The sequence below is a fragment of the Armigeres subalbatus genome, chromosome 3 (assembly GCF_024139115.2).
Source record: "Armigeres subalbatus isolate Guangzhou_Male chromosome 3, GZ_Asu_2, whole genome shotgun sequence".
NCBI lineage: Eukaryota > Metazoa > Arthropoda > Insecta > Diptera > Culicidae > Armigeres > Armigeres subalbatus.
The window spans coordinates 357948290-357959844 of NC_085141.1; the positions used below are offsets into that span (position 1 = coordinate 357948290).

Genomic DNA, 11555 nt, shown 5'->3' on the forward strand with positions numbered 1-11555 from the left:
TTTAAGTGTCTTGTTGTCTTGTTGTGTAGGGGTTATCACGCCTATCTAGAGAGTAGGAGGTTGAGGGTTCGAGTTCCTCCAAGACACGTGGATTCTTTTTCGCAAATTTCATATCAATTTGTCCATTTCGAAACATATGCACCGCCAAGATATTTAACAAAACAATGGTTTTCGTACGGTCGAGTTGCCGAATAATATGCAATTAATTGAACAAAAGAAATTCACGGAAATCAAAGTTTAACGGTTTAACTACTCAAAAATGAGTTGTTCCCACTTACTTAGCCGCCAGATAGTCGCTTAAGAAAAACATACCTGTAGAATAAAAGGTACTTTGATATTTTTGAAAATTTGGCCGCCACGTGGTGGATTGTGGCGATGAATATTTTGATAGCACGTGCTTTTTGTACTGCGAATAAAAATCCACGTCTATGAGAGCCTTAGAAAATGATCACAAAAGTTGTCATTTTGTTGCAAAGCACAATCCATTACCGGTATCTATCTTATCGATCGCGCGTCTCACGTGACTCGCCAGATGCAACCGCGTCAACGCGGAATAAATTGAATTGAGTGTCAGTAGGTCATGACTTACAACACGCGTGCAAAGCAACCAGTAAGTTCTTCCCCTGATTAGTTACGGACGACACGTAAGGTATTGTACACTTAAGCTTAGTACGGAGATCTTAAGGAAAAAGCTCAAGGAAAATTTGATCTAATTACCAAAGGAATGTTGGCAATTGAAGAACGTGATGAAAAGTAGGCGAAAAATAAAATATTTACTGTGTTCAATCGGCGGTGAGTTTGGCAAACTGTCAAGCAGGTAATTTGAAATAATAAATTTAAGGAAAAACGTAATTCAAACATTTTTTTCACAGGTTCATGGTGTTGGGATAGTTGCTGCCTCACCCAACAAGCATGTTTTAAAGCTGCACCAAACGAAATGGGAAAGGCAGAATGCCAAATTCCACGCCGCAAGGATTCTTCAAGTCGGATTTGAACCAGCAATTGGCAATACGACTTCGGTTGGACTACAGCTGGATATTTATGGCACGAGATTAGGATAAGGCTTAAATAGATATCTTCCTTGCCATTAAATAGTTATTAATTTAAATTTTGTTTTCTATTTTGTAGTTTTGTCCAGAAGAGAAAAGCTCGTGAATTTATCCAGAGGAGAGAAATTCTTCGAAAATTTCAATGTGTTTTACATTCACTTACATTCGAAGCATAGCCTAATTTGTTCATAGAGTCAGCAGGTGAAGCAAAACCACGCACTCAGATGTTTAATTAACTAATAATACAAACCCAAAAAAGCCTTTAATTATTAATTCCCATCCGTTGAGAAGTTGCTTCGGTAATTACTTCAAAAGTTCCACAGAAATTTATCCGAAAGTTGCTCCATGAATTCTTTTAGAAGTTCCTTCAGGAATTCCACCGAAAGTTGCTCCAGGAATCGCTACAAAACTTCTACCAGGAATTCCTCGGAAGATCCATCATGAATTCTCCACGATTCCCTCTGAAAGTTGCACAGATCATTCCTTCAAAATTTTCTCCAGGAGATCCTCCGAATGTTCCAACAAGGAATTCCTCCAAAAGTCCCTCCAGGAATTCCTCGAATCCTTCAAAGGATCTCCGGAACTTCCTCATGTAATTATGTAATTCTTTAGAAAGCTGCTCTAGGAATTCCAACATTAGTTGCTCTGGAAGTTACTCCGAGAATCTTTCCAAAAGTTTCTTTTTGAAATCCTCCGAAAGTTCATTTAAAAATCTCTCTGGAAGTTCTTTCAGGAATTCCTTTGGAAGATTCTCCAGGAGTTTGTTGGGGAGTTTGTCGGAAAAATTCTTCCAAAAGTTGCTATTCCTTCAAAAGATTCCCCAGGAATCCTCCGATAGCTTCTTTAAAAATTTCTTCCAAAGTTGCTTCAAGGACTCCTACAAAAGCTTCCCAAGAACTCTTCCAAATGTTCCATCGAGAATTTCTCCAAAAGTTTCTCAAGAAACTCCTCTAGAATTTGCTCGAGAAATTGACTAGGAAATAACGCCAGGCATACCCCCGGAAGTTCCTCCGAATTTATTAGAAAATAGTTTTGTAATGTCACTAAGAGCTATTACAGAGATTACCCCAATTTCTCAAGAAATTTTATTCAACACTCCAACAAACATGCCTCCCAAAAAGTCGGAATGCTATTTTCGAATCGCTTTATCCCAGCCGTCAGTTAACCGTTTTGAGCAATTGTTGAAATCACACGTTTTTGTCTGAGATGTTGAAACCTCCAATCGGACCAAAAAAGGACCTTTATGGACATCCAAACGTCGGAGCAAGAAGTGATTTTTATATAAATTGCGTGGTTGGTGCTCACCAGCTTGATGCTGATATATAAAAAACTTTTTGGAATGTGAAAGAAAGTTCCCGTCTTCTCCGGTAGTTCCTTTAGAAATTTCTCCGGAAGTTTCTTAAGGAATCCCTCCAGGAGTTCCAACAAATATTCCTCCGGAAGTTCCTTTAGGAGTTCCTCCGGAAGTTCCTTTAGGAATCCCTCCAAAAGATCCTTTAGAAATTCCTCCGGAAGTTCCTTTGGAATTTTCTCCGGAAGTTTTTTAGGAATTCCTCCAAAAGTTCTTTTAGGAATTCTGCTGGAAGTTTCTCTAGGAATTCCTCCGGAGGTTCCTTTAGAAATTCCTCCGGAAGTTCTTTTAATAGTTGCTCCAGAAGTTTCGCTAAGAATTTCTCCGGAAGTCCTTTAGAAACTCCTCCAGAGATTCCTTTAGAAATTCCTCTGGAAGTTGTTTTAAGTATACCTTCTGAAGTTCTGTTAGGGAATTCTCCGAAAGTTCCTTTAGGAATTCATCTGGAATTTCTTTTAGAAATTCCTCTGGAAGTTTCTTTTGGAATTCCTCCGGAAGATCCTTTAGAAATTCCTCCAATAGTTCCTTTGGGATTTAATCCGGAAGTTCTTTTAGGAGTTGCCTCAGAGTTTCGCTAGGAGTTCCTCCGAAAGTTATTCCGCCGGAAGTTCCTTTAGAAATTCCTCTAGAGTTTCCATTAGAAATTCCTCTGGAAGTACTTTCAGGAATTCCTACGGATGTTTCTTTAGCAATTCTTCCGGAAGTACCTTTGGGAATTCCTCCGGAAGTTTCTTTAGAAACTCCTCCGGAAATTCCTTTAGAAATTCCTCCGGAAGTTCCTTTAGAAATTCCTCCGAAAGATCTTTTAGGAATTGCTCCGGAAGTTTCGTGAAATTCTTTGGAAATTCCTCCTGAAGTTCATTTAGGAAATTCTCCGAAAGCTCCTTTAGGAATTACTCAGGAAGTTCCTTTGGGAATTTTTCTGGAAGTTCCTTTAAGGATTTCTCCGGAAGTTCCTCTAGGGGTTCCTCCGAAAGTTCCTTTAGAGATTCCTCTGGAAGTTCCTTTAGGAGTTCCTCAGGAAGTTCCTTTAGGAATTCATCTGGAAGTTCCTTTAGGAATTTATCCGGAAGATCCAGCAAGAATTCCTCCGGAAGTTCCTTTAAGGATTCCTCCGAAAGTTCCTTTAGGGATTCCTCTGGAAGTTCCTTTAGGAGTTCCTCCGGAAGTTCCTTAAGGAATTCCTCCGGAAGTTCCTTCAGGAATTTATTCGGAAGATCCTCCAAGAATTCCTCCGGAAGTTCCTCCAAGAATTCCTCCGGAAGTTTTTCTAGGAATTTCTCTGGAAGTTCCTTTAAGAATTCATCCGAAAGTTCCTTTAGGAATTTATCAGGTAGATCCTTTAGGAATTTATTCAGAAGTTCCTCCAAGAATTCCTCCGGAAGTTCCTTTAGAGGTTCCTCAGAAAGTTCCATTAAGGATTCTTTCGGAAGTTCCTTAAGGAGTTCCTCCAGAAGTTCCTTTAGGAATTCCTCCGGAAGTTCCTTTAGGAATTTATCCGGAAGATCTTTCAGGAATTTATCCAGAAGTTCCTCCAAGAATTCTTCCAGAAGTTCCTCCGGAAGTTCCTCCAAGAATTCCTCCGGAAGATTTTCTAGGAATCCCTCCGGAAGTTCATTTAGGAATTGAGGAAGTTCCTTTAGGGATTCCTCAGGAAGTTCCTTTAGAAATTCCTCTGGAAGTTCCTTTAGAGATTCTGCTGGAAGTTCCTTTAAGGATTCCTCCGGAAGTTCCTCCAGGAGTTTCTCCGGAAATTCCTCCAGGAATTTCTCCGGAAGTTCCTCTAGGAATTCCTCCAGAAGTTCCTCCAGGAATTCTTCCGGAAGTTCCTCCAGGAATTCCTCCGGAAGTTCCTCCAGGAATGCCTCCGGAAGTTCCTCCAGGAATTCCTCTGGAACTTCCTCCAGGAATTTCTAAAGAATTTTCTCTAGAAATTCTTCTAGAAGTTCCTTAAAGAATTCTTCTAGAAGAAGAAGAAGAAGGAAACTCTTTTATTTTTGAACAGTACTTTAGTGGAACTTGCGAAGTAATACCTTGAGGATCTTCTTGAGGAACTTCCGAAGAAATTGCTGGAGGAACTTCCAAAGAAATTTCCGGAGGAGATTCCGAAGAAACTCCCGGATGAGCTTCCGAAGGAATTCCCGGAGGAGCTTTCGAAAGGAATTCCTGGATGAACTTTCAAGAGATTTCCTGGAGAAATTTTCGAAGGATTTTCTGGAAGAACTTTCGAAGGAATTCTTTAAGGAAATTCCGAAGGAATTCCTTATGGAACTTTCGAAAGCATTCCTGAAGCAATTTGCAAAGGAATTCCTGGATGAACTTTCGCTGGAATTCCTCGATGAACTCCTGAAGAATTGCTGGAAGAATTTTAAAAAAATTGCTGGAAGAATTTAAAAAACAATTCTGGACGAACTTCCGAAGGAATACCTGGAGGAACTTTAAAATGAATTTCTGGAGGAACTTCAGAATGAATTTCTGGAGAAACTTCCGAAGGAGCTACTGGAGAATCATCCGAAGGAATTCCTGGAGGATCTCCTGGAAGAATTCCTGGAGGAACGCTCGAAGGGTTTTCTGGAGGAACGTCAGACGGGTTTTCCGGAGGAACGTCCGAAGGAAATTTTGGAGGAACTTGCGGAGGAATTCCTGCATTAACATCCAAAGGAAGTCCTGCTTTTACATCCGAAGGAAGTCCTGGAGGAACTTGCGAAGGAAATCCTGGAGGAACTTCCGAAAAATATCCTGGAGGATCTTCTGGAGGAACTTCCGAAGGAAATTTTGGAGAAACTTGCGGAGGAATTCCTGCAATAACATCCAAAGGAAGTCCTGCTTTTACATCCGAAGGAAGTCCTGGAGGAACTTGCGAAGGAATTCCTGGAGGAACATCCAAAGGGATTCCCGGAGGAACTTTCGAAGGAATTCCTGGGGAAAATTCCGAAGGAATTGCTGAAGGAACTTCCGAAGGAATTGCTGAAAGAACTTCCGAAGGAATTCCTTAAGGAACTTTCGAAGGAACTCCTGGAGAAACTTCCGAAAAAGTTGCAGGAGGAACTTCAGAATGAATTCTTGTAGGAAATTCCGAAGAAACTCTTAGAGAACCTTCCGAAAGATTTGCTGGAGAAAGTTCCGAAAAATTTCCTGGAGGACCTTCCGAAAAAATTCCTGGAGGTACTTCAGAAGGATTTCCTGGAGGATTTTTTTAAGGATTTCCTGGAGGAACTTCCGAAGAAATTCCTGGAGGATCTTTTAAATGAATTTCTGGAGGAACTTCCATTCCTGGAGGAACTTCTGAAGGATACTAGGAACACCGACGAACCGACGTGTCACTTAATGGAAAATAATTCAAATTTGCTGCCCACGACGCCATGATGAAAAATCATCGAACACTACCGCCACCCCCATAATGGCTCGCGAAGTTTTCATAGCTCAGCCTCCATCCAACGTGTATTAACATTGCAGCGGAGTTGTGTCTTAGCTCATTTGACAGAAGCGATCGCCCGCAAAAGCAAATGACCGTTAAAAAGCGTGAGACAGTCAGAGAGCGCCAGTGACACGTCGGTTCGTCGGTGCTAGGAAGGCGTTTTTGGAGGAACTTTCGGAGGAATCCCTGCATTAACTTTCAAATGAATTCCTGGAGGAGCTTGCGGAGGAATTACAGGATGAATTTACGAAAGACTTCCTGGATGATTTTCTGGAGGAACTCTTAAAGAAACTTCTGGAGGAACTTCTGAAGGTACTCCTGCAGGATTTTCTAAATGAATTCCTGGAGGAACTTCCGAAGGAATCCCTGGAGGATCTTCTGAAGGAATGTCCGGACGAACATACGATAGAATTCCTGGAGGAACTTAAGAAGGAATCCCTGGAGGAGCTTCCAATGGAATTCCCGGAAGAACCTTCGAAAGAACTCCCGGAGGAAATTCCGAATGAATTCTTGGAGGAACTTCCGTAGGATTTCCTGGATGAACTTTTGAAGGAATTCCTGGATGAACTTCCTAAAGAATTCCTGGTGGAATTTTCGAAGGAATTGTTGGAGGAACTTCCAAAGGAATTCCTGGAGGAGCTTTCAAAGGAATTCCCGGAGGAGCTTTCGAAAGAATTCCTGAAGGAACTTTCGAAGTAATTGCTGGGGGAACTTCCGAAGAAATCTTTGGAGGAACTTTCGAAGGAATTCCTTGAAGAAATTTCGATGGTAATCTCGGAGGATCTTCCGAAGGATTTTCTGTAGGAGCTTCCGAAGGAGAATTTTTAATGCAATTGATTAGTTCACACTGACTTATGCCACCGCCGACCATCAACGCAGTGAGGCTACCTAGGCGTAACTGGCCTAAAATGATCTTTCAAAAATCCAAATGATGCACATGTCTACTCCCATCTACCCCCGGGAATCCTCTCGGAAATTTCTCCAGGAATTCGTCCAGAAATTCTTATGGAATTAAATTGCATCCCTATAGAGAATCTAACACGCCTAAAATTCCTCCACATATTTCTCTAAAGTTTTTCAAAACAATTCCCCGGGGAATCGTTTACATTTTTTTAAAGCTTTTTTAGGAATTCTTCTGAACTTTCCTTAACATGTTTAACATGTTTGTATGGTAATTCGTCCGGTTATTCTTCCAGAATTTTTTAGAACAAATCTCACTTTTTATTATTCCCAAAAATTTCTCTGAAAAAATTTAACCAAGATTCCATCTGGTATCTCATCCGGAAACATTTCAAGACGTTTTTCCTGCAATTTCCACATATATTTGTTCAGGAAATTACTGCTGGAAATCCACTTAGATAATGTCCGGTTAATTCCCTCAAATTTCACCAAGAAATCATTTAGAAAGCCCTTAAAGATTTTTCCGGAAATTTCCTCCATGAACTTACCCGGAATATTCTAAAGAAATTACCCTAAAAAATTCTTTCCCTAAAAATTCTTTCCCTAAAAATTCTTTCCCCTTTTCTTTCACGAGCACGATCCAGAAATTTCCGCGGAAATTATTTCAAGTAATCCTCTTGAAATTCTCCCGGAAATTCGGTTACGGTATTCTTCAGAATATTCTATCATGAATTGTTCCCGCCGGTTCTTTTTTTTTAAACAATAGGTATATTCCTTCAATAGGCGTATTGGCGTGGTATAAAATAATTGGCGGCGTGGTCAATTTTCTTACGATTGCGCGTCGATTCCTTCTTGAAGACCGTGTAGCCATACCATCTACCAGAACAGCGATATACCATCTACCACAGCTGGGAATAGCTTTTGTAGTACTGAAAAAAAAAATGCAGAGATGCATACACACTCCGAGTGCACTGATGATGGCAACTCATTATATGTACGCGCATTACAAGTACGCCAGATGCTCATGCTGCCCTATCAGAATCATCATACGATACTTGAAAGTGCAGGTTGGCCAGGAAATTCGATTAGTCCTGGCATTGAAAAGTTCAGCTCCCGTCTGAAGAACGCAAACAACCTGCCACTGATTGATTTTGGCGATTTCGCCACTTCCAAGAACAGGGCCATTCTCTGGAACTTATTTCCTTATCGGTGCATCTGCAGATCATAAAAACCGGGAAACAGCTGAAAATAATCTTGAAAAAAAAAACAAAATTATCTGAACAAAACAAAACGTCACTTTACTTGCGGAATAATGTGTCAGTACATTATTTCGCAAGGAAAGATGACGGTTTGTGTTTTCTTCACAGCAATCCGCCTGCTATTCCCAAATTATTCATTTTCCTTGTTAGCTCCGTACTGTTCAAGGAATGTCAGCAGCAAAATCATTCCTTGACTGCTACTTGTCCTATCTATTTGCACAGTACTTAAGAAGTCCATACCACCCTTTATTACGTAAGCAATTTTTCTGGGTTTTTCGACCCCCCTCCCCCATGTATGATGTTTCCCATACAAATGATTTTTATTTATATGGCGCGTAAGAAAACAGCAGACCCCCAAAAGCGCGTAAGTAATATGTGTACGGCCCCTAACTACTATTTTGTCCCCGATAATCACCTAACGTATTCGTCTGGTCCGTTTCCTATGGCACGAGACCACACAGTGGCAACTTACGATCTTCTGCTTTTCCGTGCATCACAAAACGCCTTCTTCATGTTCCACGCATCTGCTTATGAAATTTAGTTCAACTACCATCTCGATAGCATTGCCTATTCTAGAACAACATATTGAGAGACATTTCCATAGTTACAAAACTTAAAACTCTTGACCATCAAACTTGAATCTCTATCATCTTCTATTGAAGCAGAAACTGAACCCACCACCTCCGGCTTGGCCTTTGCCGAAAAGTCTCTCAGATGCCACTTTTGCAAAACACTGTTCCATCTACATGATAATTTACTCGCAGACATCGAGACAAATGACAAATGCGCATTAACTTCATAATTGATAAACTAAACCATAAACGATACGACTATGTGTTGACACAGGGTATTTCTATGCTGCAGTCAGCAGTTCAGTTTGCATCAATCCACACTAACGGCAACATGGATTCGTTCAACTGCGCAAGGTTTGCACTGGTGAGCTGTGTTTTCTGCTGGCTACTGTTCCCGAGCAAGGCCAATGTCTACTACTCACAGGACCGACTCCTTACGTCCAAATTGGATCAGGTTCAGGATAAGTATGGCTTAACAGTGAATTCGACAAAAATGAATAATCATTCGGTTGAAATTCCTTTTCCGAATCAGAATCATGGAGCAGTTGGAAGCTCGACTGAACACCATGCAAGAGAGGTTGGTATTTTTTTTTTTTTAATTTTTATGGAAAAGTACTTGTACTTATTCGTCTTCCACGATCAGAATGGAACGCAAGTTCGGCGAACACATGCTAGCACTGCGGAGAGCTGAGAATGCGAAGTGGCTTGAATTGGATGGTGGGATGATATCATATCTATCAAATGAATGAGTTTGTTAGCGCTTGATCATTTCCTCTTTCAGATAAAATTCTCGTTCTGAAAGAAGCCATTAAGCAGAACTGTGAGTGATTAAGTGGTTGTTGTTTGCATTTTCTAATATTGAATCCGCTTTTTTCCAGCTGGTGCCTACTTCCCGTCGTGCCGAGAAGTTCCATCGGATTCGAGCAATGTTTTTATGATTCGTCCGCCGGTTGCTGATACGCCTCCGTTTCTGGCCTATTGTGAGCAGAATTTTCTCGGCGGAAGCTGGATTGTGATCCATCGGCGTTTCGATGGATCGGTGGATTTCAATCGGAATTGGGTGGAGTACAAGGAGGGATTCGGCGAACCGAGTGGAGAGCATTGGATGGGGTTGGATAAAATCCATAAGATCACCCAATCGGCCGATCACGAGCTGTTGGTGGTTTTGAAGGATTTCGACGGTAGAGCTAAGATGGCTCTGTATGATGGATTTGACGTGGATAACGAGAAAGCGAAGTATAAGCTTGCGGTTGGCAAGTTTGTACACGGTGATGCTGGCGATTCGTTCAGCATGACCAACGGCGTTCGATTTTCAACGATCGACCAGGATAACGATATGCTTGCGAACGGTTCTTGCGCAAAATTCTTTCAAAGTGGTTGGTGGTTCAAAAATTGCATGAATGCGTAAGTATAATTTAATTGAACATGTTTTACATGGCGATCATCCATTGTCCTAATACTGGTTGTGAGCTCTAAAACATTTTCTTAAACTTTGAGTTGTACTTAGTCCTAAGAATAAATGATTCCTGGTAAGAGTTAGCTGAGTGATCCACGATAGAAGCATGTGGAATAACGTTGTAAGTTTTATATCATATGAAAAACATTGATTAAAATTTCTTTACATTTCAGAAATTTGAACGGACTTTACCACAAAAGAGATGATAGAAACATGACTATGAACTGGTTTACCTTCCGAAACGATTTACAGGGACTTCAGGAAGCATCGATGATGATTCGTGAGAAAGTTAGTTTCAAAAACTAACAGCAATCGCTTCTTCCCATGAAAACATTTCACCCCAGTACTATGTGACTGAATAAATCAACAATAAACACGCTTTAACATACCTTTGCGTTTTATGCGCTACAGCCATGATTGACATCCATGAATTCCACCAGACAAATAGATGTAATATATTTCTAAATTCGATGCTCTCCTCCTCCTTGGCTAAATATCGAAGAAATATTCTCCACCACGTTTCGCTTTGGTGTCTGGTAAGTAACGATGACGTCACCTCCGCACGCTTTCCGGCCGGTTAGCAACCAAACATAAACAAAACCAACACAGAGTCCAATTGATAGGAACCCGCACACCACTATGAGCACTTATGAATTATGGATAATTACCGGTCGATATTTTAGATTTATTGTATAAACTTGATTAGCTTCATTACTTTTAATCTATATTGCACAAAAATTTACTCAATGCACATCACTTCCAACGTGTGGAATTAATCACATTTTATAATACCATTCATGATCGTACATATATCCTAAAACGAAGTCGAAGTAGGCCCACACGGCGATGATAGCGCGACGGAAAGGACGACTCGCACGAACCGGAACATAATCTGAACTGAAGCGGCGGCGGCCCCTTTGCAGTCACAGCAAGCGAGTGCATGCGGTGTGCGCGTTCCGTTCTTGAGGATCCTTATCGAAGCACGTTGCCAGGGGTGATCGCGTATAAACAGTTGATCGATCCTTCCACCACTAGTGGAGGTGAATAAAATATAAGTTCCTTCGCTTATGTGGTACTTGCATGTATGTGGGGCGAATGATAAACTAATGATATTATAGGACGGTATAGGGTAACCGTACCCTTAGTGGAGGTAACACCAATAGTGGAGGTAGTGGGATTTTAATGAGATTTATCATATTTATACACTTTACGATAGTTTTACTTGATGCGTCGTGCCTTAAATATTTGTTAAATGCAACTTATCTTAAGATTTTTCTTGTAAAACTATTGAAATCAATGATTTTCCTTAACAAAATTGACTCCCTTGCACCTACAGTGGTGCAACTGTACCAATAATGGCGAGTCTCATAAGAAACCAATGGATAGCACCACTATGGGAACCAAAATTAATTTTTACCGCCACTAAAGGAACAGTGTACCCATAGTGGTGCAAGCATCTAATTTTTGTTAGCAAATTTATTAGTTTATCTATTGACTTAGATATTAAAGCTGTAAATTTCCCATAATTATCAGTTTTTTTTAAATATTTT

At 40.6% G+C, this 11555-nt stretch overlaps 2 protein-coding genes across 2 annotated transcripts in view; one reads left to right on the forward strand and one right to left on the reverse strand.

Moving 5' to 3' along the window:
* LOC134226190 (uncharacterized) overlaps positions 1 to 10863 on the reverse strand; it is a 144223-nt gene extending 133360 nt beyond the window's left edge. The window contains exon 1 of the mRNA XM_062706802.1: positions 10395 to 10863. The gene's annotated coding sequence lies outside the window, so the exon portion shown is untranslated. The remainder of the gene's footprint in view (positions 1 to 10394) is intronic.
* On the forward strand, positions 8823 to 10393 carry LOC134226192 (angiopoietin-related protein 6-like). The gene is made up of 6 exons (XM_062706804.1): positions 8823 to 9014; positions 9082 to 9126; positions 9193 to 9266; positions 9331 to 9369; positions 9428 to 9953; positions 10179 to 10393. The coding sequence occupies exons 1-6, from the start codon at positions 8833 to 8835 to the stop codon at positions 10309 to 10311; spliced, it is 999 nt and encodes a 332-aa protein (XP_062562788.1). The 5' UTR covers positions 8823 to 8832; the 3' UTR covers positions 10312 to 10393.
* Positions 10864 to 11555: the final 692 nt, after the last annotated feature.